Source organism: Pinus tabuliformis, chromosome J, assembly GCF_031772625.1.
Source record: "Pinus tabuliformis cultivar Carrire ecotype Pingquan chromosome J, CPIR1, whole genome shotgun sequence".
Classification (NCBI taxonomy): domain Eukaryota; kingdom Viridiplantae; phylum Streptophyta; class Pinopsida; order Pinales; family Pinaceae; genus Pinus; species Pinus tabuliformis.
Genome location: NC_142295.1, coordinates 233,521,858 through 233,536,546, shown reverse-complemented (window position 1 = coordinate 233,536,546; position 14,689 = coordinate 233,521,858). Strand labels below are relative to the sequence as shown.

Below are 14,689 nucleotides of genomic sequence, written 5' to 3'. Positions count from 1 at the left end.
CTAAACACGAACAGCTAAGGTAGCCCAAGGACAATAGCCATCTTTACACATTAATTAACAGGTCTTACATTAATTATCCTAGGGGGTTTTAATACTTCCAAATGCTTAAAAAATAGTTAGCAGAGCATTCACATTACACATTCCAGCAATCTTTTCTATAAACCAACCAAATGCAGTCAGGAGAGCCCTCCTTTTAAACTATACAACCTTATTGTTAGTATGATCAACCTTATTTTAATATATAGTGTGACAAACCGTATGTGACAGGAAAGTGGAAAACTTTTCTCGCAATTGACTAAGCGACATCCTGCGAGCCAGACTTGAGACGGAAACCCTCGTCAGAAGTATATGCTTGGCTCTTTTCCAAACAAATGAAGAGTCAATGAGGTTTTGTGTAATCACTTCTGGTATCGTATTGGGTTATTGTTAGAAGCGATAATTGGATTCGGATTCTCATCGAGTGAGTTGTTCTGCTTTCTCAATTTGAGAGGGTTTGTTTGGAGGGAAAAACGAAAGAGGACATACAAGAATAGTGAGGGGAAAGATGCAGAGGAAGAGGATTGAGAACATCGCCAACAGGCAGGCTACATTTTCCAAACGTAGGTGGATTGCTGAGGAAAGCTTACGAGCTCTCAGTGCTCTGCACTGCAGAAGTTGAACTTGTGATTTTCTCCCCAGCAGGAAAGCTCTATGAACTGTTTTTTAGTGCAAATCCTACTATTTTGATTCTAATAATCATGGCTATGCAAACCTCATGAGATTCTTACTAATAACCCCGGTGGTGCAAGCCCTAGTAAGCTCGATGTTGAAAAACTTAGTGTAAAACCTCCAAATCGCTGGTTTTGTTGTAGTGCTTATTGGAGAGTATATAAAAAATTTCACACCTTTTTATGAGATATGGGAGGAAAACATGTTAAATATTTTTAATAAATATAAAATTTCCAAAATGATGCTAGTTACGTGTGATTCTTTTTTCATTGTTTGTGATTATGAAAAATGAAACTCAATGTTTTTTCATTAGTGCACGCATATTTCATTATATAATTGCATATAGAAAAATCATTCCAGAGCTGATAACAATAAAAGTGAAGAATTTATGGTCCAATATTATATTTAAGGGAGATGTTTAAGGATGATGTTTGAATTTTGTTTTTCATTTTAAGACATTTGGAGCAAATATTAGGAAGGACTTTGAGAAAGGATTGTCCTTGATTTTCGAAAATGGAGTTGTTCCTTTCCAGCCATATGCCCCAAGTGACCATCAAAGGGAGAGCTCATATGTTTTTTGGATGTTTTCTTTATAGCCATTTTTTTACACATATCCATAGAGTCCCCATGCCATTGATGTGAATTACTTGTTCGGTTTTTTTTAACCAAAATTTTTAACCAAACAAGAAAAATTAAAAAAATGCCTCAAGATCAAAGACTGAAACAAAGACCTATTGACATACCTTTTAAAGTATGGAAAGAACTTGTAAAATCATATGAGAAGTTGGATGCACAAAGAAAAGCCGGCAATGAGAGCATTCAGGTATTGAATTTTTCATTAAACATTATTTAGAATGTATTAATACTTATAAGTATCTTAGACATGTATTTGTGTGAAAATAAATTGAATTGGTTTATGTTTAAGGACAAGGCATCCAAGGCGAGGTTAACCAAGACAAAAGTCACTCATCGTAGTGGCCAGAAAGGTTTAAAAGCACTGATAACAACCTTTGTAAGTATATTAAACATGTGATATTTTTTTAATAAATTTTGTACTAGAAGAAAGTCATTGTTATCTAATTTCTCCCTATTTACTGATTGATAGGAACTAAAATATGGAAGACCTCCAAATCATTTGGAAAAGGAGGTGCTGCAGCAAAAGAGATGGGTTGAATTTGTTGTTTGGATGGACTCTATGGTATGTAATCTTAGTTGGATTTCCAATATACTTTTAAACCATATTTTCATTTTATTTTTTAGTACTATTAGATATTATATCTTACCTCATTTTATGGTTAACATTGTATAACAAAAACATGCGTTGTGTTATGTAATTAATACTAACATGTAATATTGATTTTTTTTGTCAGAATGCTATAGGTAATGATTGCCAAGACGATGATCCAAATTATGTTCAACATATATCAGGAGATGATGAGGATGAGGATGAGGATGATGGTGGTGAAGGAGGAGATGATGATGATAGTTGCGGTGTTGGTGATGATGTGGATCAGAGTAATGAGGATGGTCAAGATGATCATGAGGATGATCTTGGTGGTGGTAGCTAGGCATGCACATGCATTGTTTTTTATGAAGAAATTATTGTGTAGAATGACATTGTTATGTTTAGATGGGTGTTGTGAATTTACCCTATATCAATGAGACATTTTGATTTTGTAATCATACGATGAGTTTGATTTATGTATGTTGTTAATTTATCGTAGAATAACGATATTCATGAAATATTTTGATTTGTTAATCATATTTGAATTTTAGTTGTTTTGATTAAAAATAATACTGATTTTATTAGTATTATGTTGCTATTTTATACATGTTTTGAAAATTGTTAATGACACATTGTTATTTTTTTGGATGGATGTTGTCAATTTCTCTTAAATTTCTTTACAAATGATTTTGAATTGTGATATCTGCTTTAATGATATTTAGAAACTATCATATATTTCACTATGAATCTATAAAGGGGGTCATATATGTAAAGAAAAATATACTCTATATAAGAAGTCAAATGCGGATGTAACCATGGATGCAAAATTGAAAGTAAAATTGGATGTTAAACTAGGAATTAATACAAAATGCAAACAATTGACATACAAAGTGTTTTAAATTAGAAGTGAAAAATTGTGCAATAGTTGACACAAAGAAGGGAACAAAACATGGCATACAAAAGGATATCAAATTGGGCAAAAACAAGGACACATAAATGGGCACCAAATTAGATGCAAAAAAAGACAACAACTAGATGTAAAATAAGATGCAAAGTTGAGTGTTAAAAAGAAGCAAAAAATGTTACAAATTAATATGCCAAATGATGATGCAAATAATGGTGTAAATTTGGGATGCAAACTTGGGTGCAAAAAAGGAAAAAAAAAAAAGATGTAAGAAAATACATAAAACATGATGCAAAATGGGGCTGAAAAAAAGGTGAAACCAAGGATGCCATATTGGATGTAAAAAATGATTCCTAATCTCATGCAAATTTAGGCTCGAACTCAGACACAAAATTATATGCAAATGTGGACACAAAATGAGGCAAAAAAAGATGCAAATTTGGATGGTGAAAACGATGTAAATCTAGACACCAAAAAAATGCAAAATTGGATGAAAAAGTCGGTGTAAATAATGGTGCAACATTGGACACAAGTAGACACAAAAAAATGGTGCAAAAAGGGGCATAACATATCTTAAAATTGGATGCAAAACTTGGTGCAAAAACAAATACAAAATTAGACATAAAAAATGGCTCTACATTGAATGTACCATTAGACACAAAATAAGATGCAAAGGTGGACACAACACATGACTCAACATAAGATGCAAATATAAATGCAAATTTGGATGCTCAAAATGATGTAACATTAGATGCAAGAGATGGTGTTAAAAATGATGCAAAATTGGATGAAACAAATGACGCAAAATATGCTGCAAAATGAGATGGGAAAAATGGAGACAAATCAAACGTAAATGTGGATGTAAAAAATGGTCCAAAAAAAGATGCAAAAATGGGCACAAAAATGGATGCAAAATTTGGTGCTAAATCAAATTCAACACATGGTGCAAAGATAGGAACCAAAGCTGGTGCAAAAATAGAAGCAAAAACTAGTGTAAGACTAGATACAAAACCTGGCGTAAGACTAGATGCAAAAACTGATACAAAATGGATGCATAAAAAGACGTTAAATTGGATTCAAAATACAGTGTAAACTTGATGCAAATGATGGTGCAAAAATGGGAGCAAAGAATGACACAAAATAGGAAGCAAAAGAGAATGAAAAATAGATGCAAAAAATGACACAAAACTAGAAGCAAAACCTATCATAAAATAAGATGCAAATCTTGGTTCAAAATTTGACGCAAAAAATGATGCATAGTTTGGTGTAAAAAATGATGCAAAATCTAGCATGAAAAAGGATGCAAAATCAGATGCAAAAAAGGACGCTTTAAAAATTGTACAATAGAGCCAGATTTAGTGCCAGGTTGCTCATCACAATTACAAAAAAAATGCACTAAAATCTGGCGCTAAATCTGGCGCAAATCGCTGGTTTTGTTGTAGTGACATGCCATCACATCTTGCACCAAATTGAACATCTGCTCCTTATCGATCTTCAGTTCTGCCACTTGCTTTTCGAGCTACTCCATCCTGAGCTGTTGCTTCGCATGCCTTAATATCATGATGTTTATGCACTCCACATATTCAAAGATGGTTGTGGAGGCTCTTTCCTGAGTTCTCCTGACCTCATTTTTATATTGGGCCGCAATAGATTTCCAAGTCTGCACTTTGGCCATTAAGGCATACTCATGGTCTTCAAAAAATCATTTGATCGGGTCTGTTTGAGTGGTAGCAGAGGTTGTGACTATCTGGTCCACCTGAGTTTTTGCTTCGACCCCTACGGCCTTGGACTTTTTAGCTTGCTTCTTTTATTTCTTTATCCATTTCTGCATTTTGTGCACCTACTTCCTTAATTTCCTAACCTCCATCTTAAGCCGCATTGTCTCCTTAAATTGCAGCTGATATTTTTGTTTGACTAGGAGTCTTCATTGTTCCCACAGCTCTACCCATTCCTGCTTAACCAAAACTTCCTCCTTTCCTGTAGCTGGAGGTAAATCCCCTAGGACAGCTTCTGCTATGTCGACTGTTAGGTTTTCCTCCACTGCCTGTTCTTCTTCGATCATTTTGTGCTTCACTGCCTTCTCGCTTGGTTGTTCCATTGGCTCATTCATCAGGATAGCTTCGCTTGGTCCCTCCTCTTTGCCAATGGCTATTTCTTCTTCATGTGTGCTCACCACGACTGGTGATTCCCTTGCGAGATGCTCTCCTACTAATGCGCCTATTGGAATCTTTTCCAGTTCCCCAGCTTCAGGGTCCTCTGTCTCTTCTCTCCTTTCAGGCTCTAAAGTGCCTGTCGCCTGAGTAGCATCCACCCCACACGGTTGTGGCCTCTGTGATAAATTCAAAGCTATAGGAATGGTGCAATCTTCTTCTTATTTTCGCCGAGGGGAATGAGTTACCCTTGCTCCTCCTGGGATAGAGGAGAAGAAGGACAACCGGAACAAGTCTTCAACATTTGGTCCCGAGGTCGACATTGGTTCTTGTGGGTCAGCGCCAACCTCACACCCTAGTTCTCCCAGTGCTTCCTCCACGGGTCCCATGGCTTCCCCAGCTCTGGGCCCTTCTTGTCCTTGTTCCTCCACTTCCATGGATTCTATGGTCAGAGTGGTCATGACCTCCTCTTCAATCAGATTATCCTCCTCCATCGGCTCCATGGTGGCAGGAGATCCCTGTGGGGTACCCTCAGTCGCAATATCGACCAATTCACCCACTCTTGCCTATTGTGGGCCTGCCTCTGTGGTTATCATGCTATCAACTTGTTCTGCTAGTTCTACAGGTGAGGCTGGTTCTTGTGGGACAGCCTCGGCTATGGTACTAGTGGGCCTTTCTGTGTCAACCCCCGTATCTTCCATTGACTCCACGGTTTCGGCTTGCTCTTGGGGAGCCACCTCTTCTTCAAGTTCTTCAGTTTCCATCTCCATCTCTTCCGGCTCCTCCTGGTCAACATAATCATCTTCTTCTACATTTTATTCCTCCATGGCTTCTGGTTCATCTTCCCTAGTAGCCACAGTAGCTACTATTTCTTCCTCTGTGGAATCCCGAAACAGTTCCCACGGATCGGGATTCATCTGATGGAATTCATTACTAACAGCTGAACCAACCCATGGTGAGTGATGACCGCCAATACTGTTGCGACCCCTGAGCCGAATGTGCCATTAAATGAAGGCTTCTCAATAGGAAATAGGGCACATTCATTCAAAAAGCTTTTGCCTGTGGAAATCCCAGGTGAGCTAGTATGCGGAGATGGTATTTGAATATGGTGGAGTATCTTCCTTCACAAGTCATATATTTTATGATGAACTTTGCTACTTCTCCCCATGGATGTGGTAGAGAGTTTCGGTCATATCCCCGACCCTTCTGCGCGATACTTTCTCCTGCCTGTGAAAAGGCCTCAAGAAATTCTGAAAGGCCTGTCCTTCTCAAAAACCATCGATGTCCATTTTGAGGGAGCCCACTGACTTCCACGATGGTTTCCTCTGTCACAAGGATTTCAATTCCGCGGACCTGAGAGCCTCCTTCTCCAAAGTTTAATGCAAATTCCACTGCAATTTCTTCATTTGACCCTCTCAGGCTGTCAAAATAAACATTCCAGCCTACGTTCTCAAAAACCTGCCACACCTCCTGATTTCTCCGAGCTCTCGTTGTATCCTTAGGTTCATGTCACACAGATCAGCCACCCATTGTTGTAGAGGTGGAATCAGCATGACTACTGCAGTTGGCTGGTAGGGGAGAGTGACAAGGCTCCAAACCATTGGCAATTGAAATAACGTCATGGCCGCTTTTGGGGACAATGGATGAAATAGTACTGGTACGTTTGAAAATGATGACAAATTATGGTGGTACTATTAGATATTTCAGGAATTTAATGCAACGTGTTGGGAGGGTGACTGATTATGACTTTGCGTGTATGAATACGCATTCCAACACATCAAAGGTATGATTATGGAGTACCGAAATCATTAGATTCTGTTAGGTGAGGATCATGTGTCATGAATGCATTTTCGAGGTACGCCATCATTTATTATGATGGTTCTCCCCCCCAACTTTAATGAGGGCCGTCCATGGCATGTTTTAATGTCCTTTTGGAATATTTAATTAAATCCATAAAATCAACGGAGATGTACCTGTGGACCTACCTTATGGTGGAGTAGCAGCAAAAATGTCTGATGGAGTAACAGAAACAACGAGTAACAGCACAGGGAGTAACAGCAATAGCGAGTAACAGAAATAGCGTGTAACAACACAGGGAGTAACAACAACAGCGAGTAACAGCAATAGCGAGTAATGGCACCAGTGGAGTAACGACAATGGCAGAGTAATGGCAGTTATGAAGTAACGATATCGGTGGAGTAACAACAACGTCAGAGTAATGGCAACATCGGAGTAACAACAACGTCAGAGTAACAACAGTTGTAGAGTAACAACACCCGCGAAGTAACAACAGTTGTGGAGTAACACCACTGGCAGAGTAATAGCAGTTGCAGAGTAACAGCACCGGCGGAGTAACAGCACTGGCGGAGTAACAACAGTTGCGGAGTAACAACACTGGCAGAGTAACAACACTTAGTGGAGTAACAATGCTTAGTGGAGTAACAACACCGAGTGTTACATTTTTCCTGGCCATATTTCTTTGTTATTCCTGGAAAATACAAACAAGTAAGTAATAACCATATATATCTATATATATATATATATATATATATATATATATATATATATATATATATATATATATATTAATATTATTATCAATTTTTTTTTAGGCCAAAGTGAGAGTGTCCTCTATTCCAATAACCATTAGATCAGATAAATCAGAAAGGTGTTTGATGAAGGCATCTTTGGATGCTGGATAGTGGTATAGTTTTAGACGGTGCCCATTTACTAAGAACGAGGTATGATTCTCATCTATTGTAATTATTCTGACCACTCCATTATTGAACACTGTGTCTACTTGATATGGTCCCATCCAACAAGTGCGAAGCTTGCTTTTGAAATCCTTAAATCGGGAGTCATACAGTAATTCCAAATCCCCCACATGAAACACCTTAGTTTTGATAAATTTATCATGCCATTTCATTCTCTGCTGTTGAACAGTAGTAGTCTTCTAGACAGCTACTGATCGAATCTCGTCTAACTCATTTAGCTATTCCAGTCAGTGCTTCTGTGCTTCTGATAGATCTAGGCCTACTTCTAGAGCTGTTCTGAGTGTATTGATCTCAAATTCCACCGGAAACAAGGGGGATTCCCATAGACTAATTCAAATGGAGAAAACCCAGTTGTGTTCCACCATGTTGTTCTAAATGCCCATAAAGCTTCTAGAAGTTTTTGTGCCCAATCACGGCGATGACTTGCTACTGTCTTTGTCAAGATATTTTCTAATACCTTGTTTGTGCTTCCTACTTGACCATTTGCCTGGGGGTGATAGGGGGTTGTCACTCTATGTTTGACCCCATATTTTTGCATCAACTTTCCTATCATATGAGATGTGAACTGTGATCCTCAATCTGATACAATTTCCCTTGGAGTACCATATCATACAAAGATTTCTTCAAAAATAAAGTCTGCCACTACTTGCTCTGTTGCTCTCGTGACTGCTCTAGATTCCACCCATTTAGTTACATAATTAGTGCAAACCAGGATGTAAGCTTTCTGATGATAAGGTGGGTTGAAGGGTCCAATAAAATCAATGGCCCATTTCTCAAATGGTTCAAGGAATATTTGGGGCTGAAGAGGCATTTCATCTGCATTCCTAGGTTGTCCCATCCGTTGATAGCTATCACACCTTCAAACATAATCCCGAGCATCACGAAAGATGGAGGGCTAGTAATATCCCATTTGCAGCACTTTGTGACCTGTTCTTTTATCTGCAAAATGTCCTCCACAGGGTCCATCATGTGCAGCCTTTAATATCTCATAAATATCATCTTCTGCCACACAATGCCGAATCTATTGGTCAACCCCTGTATGGAAGAGATATCCTACCATCCATGAATATCGGGTACTCTGGTGAATGATCTTCCTTTGCTCCTTATATGATAGATGACGAGGCACCTTTCCTGTAGCAAGATAATTAGCAATATCTACATACCACGGAGTGTTAGCAGAAACTTCAAAAAGATGCTCATCTGGAAAATTATCTTCAATTAGTGTATTCTTACCATCATGTTCTATCCTAGATAAGAAATCTGCAACCACATTGTCCTTCCCTGGTTTGTCTACTATAGTAATATCAAATTCCTGTAGTAGAAACAACCATCTTGTAATGCGACCAGGGGTAACAGGTTTATTCATTAAATACCTGATAGCGGCATGATCAGTATGCACAAAAGTAGGATACCCGGTAATGTAGTGTCGGGATTTTTCGATGGCATAAATGACAACAAGGAACTCTTTCTCAGTCACTATGTAGTTTAATTCAGCAAGAGAAAAATTCTTACTAACATAGTAGACTGCGTTTGGTACTTTGTCCTCTTGCTACCCCAATACTGCACCAATTGTTGTTTGAGAAGCATCCGTATGAATATGGAAAGGTAATGCCTAGTCTAGTCCTCTAAGGGTTGGAGCACTGCAAACCAACTATTTAATTTTTGTAAAGGTTGCATCACAGTCACTTGACGACACAAATTCTAAATCTTTTGTTAGTAATTGAAACAGTGGGTGTGCTACTTTCGCAAAATTTTCTATTAAACGTCTGTAATAACCAGCACAACCAATAAAACTACGTACTTGTGTGGGCGTTTTGGGTGTTGGGAAGTGCAGAATTACCTTTATTTTCACTGGGTCCATCCTGATTCCTTCAGTTGAGAGCAAATGTCCTAGAACGATTCCCTCTTCCATCATCATATGGCATTTTACTGTACTCAGAGAGACACGCGCTTGTATACACCTTTCAAGAACTTTTTCTAAATTTTTTAGCCCTTCTAAAAATGAGTCCCCATATGGAGTAAAGTCATCCATATAAATTTCAACACTGTCATCTACCAAGTTAGAGAAGATCCCCAGAATTGCCCTCTGGAACATTGCAGGAGCATTACATAGGCCAAAAGGAAGGACCTGGTATGCGAATGTTCCCCAGGGCATGTGAAAGTGGTTTTGTCCTGATCCTCAGGAGCTATCTGGATTTGGTTATATCCACTAAACCCATCTAGAAAAGAGAAAAACTTTTTGCCAGCCAATGTGTCCAAAACCTGATCAATAAATGGCAAAGGAAAATGATCTTTCTGCGTTGCCTTATTTAACTCTCAATAATCCATGCAGATCTGCCATTTACCATTTTTCTTGGGGACCATTACTAATGGTGAGACCCATTGGGTATCTGAGATAGGGTAGATAAAACCTATGTCCAGTAATTTCTGAAGCTCTTCTTTCACAACATTTTTCAACGCAGGGTTCATTCTCCTCTAAGGTTGTCTTACAGGACGACAATCTTCCTTAATATATATGTGATGGGTACATAAGTTGGCAGGAATCCCCTTCATATATGAATAATCCCAGGCAAAGGCTTCTTTATGTTTCTGAAGGACATCTACAAGTTGCTTCTTCTAGGATTCTGATAGGTTTGGATTAATATTCAAGGTTTTTCTCAGATCTAATTCCACTTGAACACTTTCATGAGGTGCATCAACATGTGGCTCCTCTAATACTTCTGTTGTTCCAATAGTTTCCTGAGTCTCACAACTTAGGATAGATTCTAGGATTTGCTGGTTTCGCTCTAAAATGGAGCAAGGATCACCCATAAAGGAAGTGATTACATCATCTTCTGATTCCATTTTCAACTAAAGAGCCTGTCCAATAGTGAGAACTGGTCTCAATTCCTCATTTTTCATTTCGGGCTCTTCCCTAGATAAATTTTTCTTGCCACCTACTGGTTTTATGGATGGATTTGGTTCTGCAGGTGGATATAACACTAAATTCTTAGTTTTATGCCCATTAGAAATTACTATGTTCCCTGAATGGCACCCAATGTAAGCATCTGTAGTAGCCAGCCATGGTCTACCCAAAATCAAATGATGGTCGCCCACTAAAGATTGCATATGTAATACCATGAAGTATATGGGATAGTGCCATGAATCCACTGAAATTGTTATATATTCCAACTTCCCTACAGGTTTGACTGTAGATTGGTCTGCCAATTCCAATACTGTAGGTGTATGTTTCAGATTGTGAAGAGCTAATGCATGCATGGTTTCAGTGGTGATGAAATTGATGGCAGCACCCAGGTCTACTAGCACATTTGTAATCTCTACCCCATTAATCTATATTGTCAAAATTGGGTTCCATGGATCTCCATATTTTTCCGGCATTGATTTTCCCATCATGAAGTTTGATAATTTTCCCATAACATGAATAGTGAGGGGGTCTTTAGATTTCTTTACAGGTTTCTTTGAACAATATTCCCTAAGAGTCTTTGCATATATTGGCACATCCTTCATAGCTTGTAACAAGGGAGTTTTAACAAATAAGTTCTACAATTCTCCTAACAAATAAAATTCAGCTTGAGGGCTTGGTTTACTCATAATTAGTCTCTCTGGTTAAGGTGGTTCAGATTGATGTTGTTTTACAGAAGGCGCCTAGTTTCTATCAGTTTGTTTTGGCTCTTTATTAATTGGTTCTGGTTCCTTACCTTCACACTCAAGTTGTTCAATGATAACTAGAGGAGGTTAATCATTGACTGTCTGCCCTGATCGCAGATTCATTTCATACAACTCTGTAGTGGAGATGCTATATGAAGGTAGGTTAAGAACGTCAGCTTGATGGGCTCCCTTATTGTTAGGATTAGGATTAGGTTGCGTTGGAAGCTGAGGATGGGCAGGCTGATTACTAGGAGGCACATTAGAGGGCATTTGGAGTTGCTGTTATGGCATATGCTGAGGAAACTGCCCAGGAGAGGATCCTCGCCAAGTTGGAGCCCATGGAGAGCTTGTACTGGCTTGAGGATTCCACTGCTGCTAAGGTGGAAACTGGTATTGGGGCCACATGGGGGGATAAGGCATGGTCTGAGGATTCATGTTAAAATTATTGAAATACTGAGATGGATCTGGGTACATACCTTGATTTCCCATCGGTGGTCGAGGCTGCCATGGCTTCCTATTCCCCGTGAGGTACAGTTGCTCTATGTCTTCCCCTGTCCCTTGAAATATTGCTTTCAGGCCTTGCAAGGAGGGGCATTAGCTTGTTGCATGGTTTAGCTTGCAGATTGCACATTCCTCTGTGGATTTTAGTGGACATTCTCTTTCCGGGTGCTTCTTTCTACACTTCAGGAAAAATATCACCATGGTCCTATCCAATTCCAGCTGCTTCTGTTTTACTTGCAGAGTATCCATCTGTGCCAACAGAGTGCTGAGGATATCTGTCCTCAAGTTGTCTAGCAGGTTTCTGATTTCCGCCTTTGTAACACCCCCACCAGACCCCTTTGTTGAGAGAATCCCTTGTCTGTTTCTTGCAAGCCCCCTCGAGCACTGAATGCATAGTTCTCAAATAGCTTTGAAGCTTTCCTTAGAGATGTCTCCCTTTCCTACAATGTTCAATAATTTCATCGTGTCCTCATAAAAATCCCGGAGGAAGATAATTTTTAAAATTTCCTTATCCAGGTTAGAGTGACTTGACCTCTGTAAAGTGTACTTGAACCTTTCCACACAATCTTCCAAGATCTCGTCTTCTTTTTGTGTGAACTTGAAAAGTTCCTCGTCGATGTTCCGGGATTTACAGTAATCCTGGTATTTTTCCAGAAAAGTTGTCTACATATCATCCCACGTGGAAGTAGACTTTCCTCCAAGGCCTATGAACCATTGCAAGGCCATTCCTTTTAATGTAGAAGGGAAAATTTTTAACTTCTGGGCTTCCGTTGTGTAGTCATACGCCCGACACACTATGTCAAACTCAAATAGAAATGTGTCAGGGTCTTCTAAAACAAGCTCATGAAAGTTTGGTAAGGTTACCAATGGAATAGGCTTTGTGGGTGCACCAACTCCCAGATCCCTAATCGGAAAATCGATGGTGGAGGTTGTGGGAGCCATAAATATCTTCCAATAACCACTGGGAATTTCAACGGGCTCTGTGGAAGATGGCTGAGGATTACTTACCACTCAGATTTGAGTTGCTTTAGTAGCACTTCCTCAGTCCCTTAGTGATGCGAGTACCTCCTCATTTCCTTCTCCTGTGTCTTGATGGCTTGACCCCTCGGCTACAACCTCCTTTCCCTTACTGGAGCAGTCTAACCCTGTCGATGTTCTGCTTGTGACCTCTTCCTCAGCTATTACCAACGTACAATTCTCTTAGTCAAGTCTACTACTGGATGTTTCTTCCACTGCTAGAGGGACTTGTTGTGTCGAATCACCAAAGAATGCTATAGAGAGCACGGGTTGATCTACTGATTTTCCCTCGGACTTCACTCTCTATGCCCCTGGTCTCACAGTTGTGCGAGAGGATGCTTCTAATTTAGCCTTTGCTATGATTTGTTGGATATAGGTTTTTCTTCCCAGATCTAGTCCTCCCCTCTTTGGGGCTCTCCCTCTACCCCTATTATTTAGTTCTTTGTTCATACAAAAGTTGCTATGATGGAAGGTCTTGGTATGAACCTACAATACTTAAATCTTGGAGTAAGGTGTCAAAGGACCATTCCTTCCCCAAGACAAAAGAACTTACAAAAAGAAATGAAGCTAAAAAAAAAAAATCAGGGTTTCAGGCCTAGAGCAGGGTGTCAAAGGACTCCTCCCTCCCTGAGACAAGAACTAGAAACAAACACAACCCTCGAGAAGACCTAATACTTCCAGATCTAAAGCAGGGCGTCAAAAGACTCCTCCCTCCCCAGGGTAAAAGCTAGGGTTTCTCGAAAATCACACAAAGGGGTTAAAAGAAATAAATCTAACTCATGGCCTGGAGCAGGGCGTCAAAAGACTCTTCCCTCCCCAAGACAAGAGAGTGGCCCAAAATCAAACAGAAAAGCAAAAATAAACAAGCGGAAAGAACACCTACGCTCAGGACCTGAAGCAGAGTGAGAAAACTTGTTCTCTCCCCAGGATGAGAGATTGACCCTCTGGTTGGTCTGGATTGTTGTTTTGCACCTTGTTAGCCTCCCTGGAAATGGCACCAAAATGTTGGTGTCTAGGTATGAACAATTTATTCACCCTATTCCGACATTAATTTATCAATCCGGGTGCGTATCCTTTCAAGGCAACGTGCAAGGTATATGCAGGGGCAAAAGCGCAATCCGTTCCAACCAAGGGTTCATGGTTAAGATTCAAAACATTGCTGTAAGATTAAACTAAATATAGAACTCCAAAAACAATTACAAGAAGTAAAGAACTGTAATAGCAAGCATAAACTAATAAATAACACACACAGAAAGATGCAGCACCTGATCAGAAGAGCGGGCCCAGCTCTCTGATCAGGGTTGCGTTAGTCACAATGAAGATTAGAACAACAAAACAGGTGATACTTTATTAATCTGTAATAGGTGATTACAATATCGATGGGGGAATCCCCATTTACAGGAACAATCTCTCTTTTATACACAGCGCGGGAGAACAACATATCTCCCTGAAACATGGTAACCGCATATTCAGAAATATACATTAGTTGGAATGGCACCAACACTAGATAACCGAGATTAGTAAGAGGCCCAAGAATAGTTCAGGGATCTGTGACTCCAGCTGTGCAGCCTCCTTATGGCTGGTCATTACTAGATCTATTGCGAGATGCTGAAGCAAGGGTTCCTGTTCTCCAAGCTGCAGTCAAACATACATTTTAGTGCTGCGAATAGATAAGACTTCATGATTTTAATTCATTAATTAAAATATTCCAATCAGACAAGTCAGGGGTATTTACCTTGTAAGTTTAGCATAGAAACATGGG

General features: G+C 39.4%; 1 protein-coding gene across 1 annotated transcript; it reads left to right on the top strand.

Annotated features, from left to right (window-relative positions):
* The first annotated feature begins 1,096 nt into the window (after window positions 1-1,096).
* LOC149226598 (uncharacterized) lies at window positions 1,097-2,536 on the top strand. Its single transcript, XM_089375330.1, has 3 exons — window positions 1,097-1,720; window positions 1,814-1,906; window positions 2,079-2,536. Exons 1-3 carry the CDS (start codon window positions 1,592-1,594, stop codon window positions 2,274-2,276), a joined length of 420 nt encoding a protein of 139 aa, XP_089231456.1. The 5' UTR covers window positions 1,097-1,591; the 3' UTR covers window positions 2,277-2,536.
* The last annotated feature ends 12,153 nt before the right edge of the window (window positions 2,537-14,689 follow it).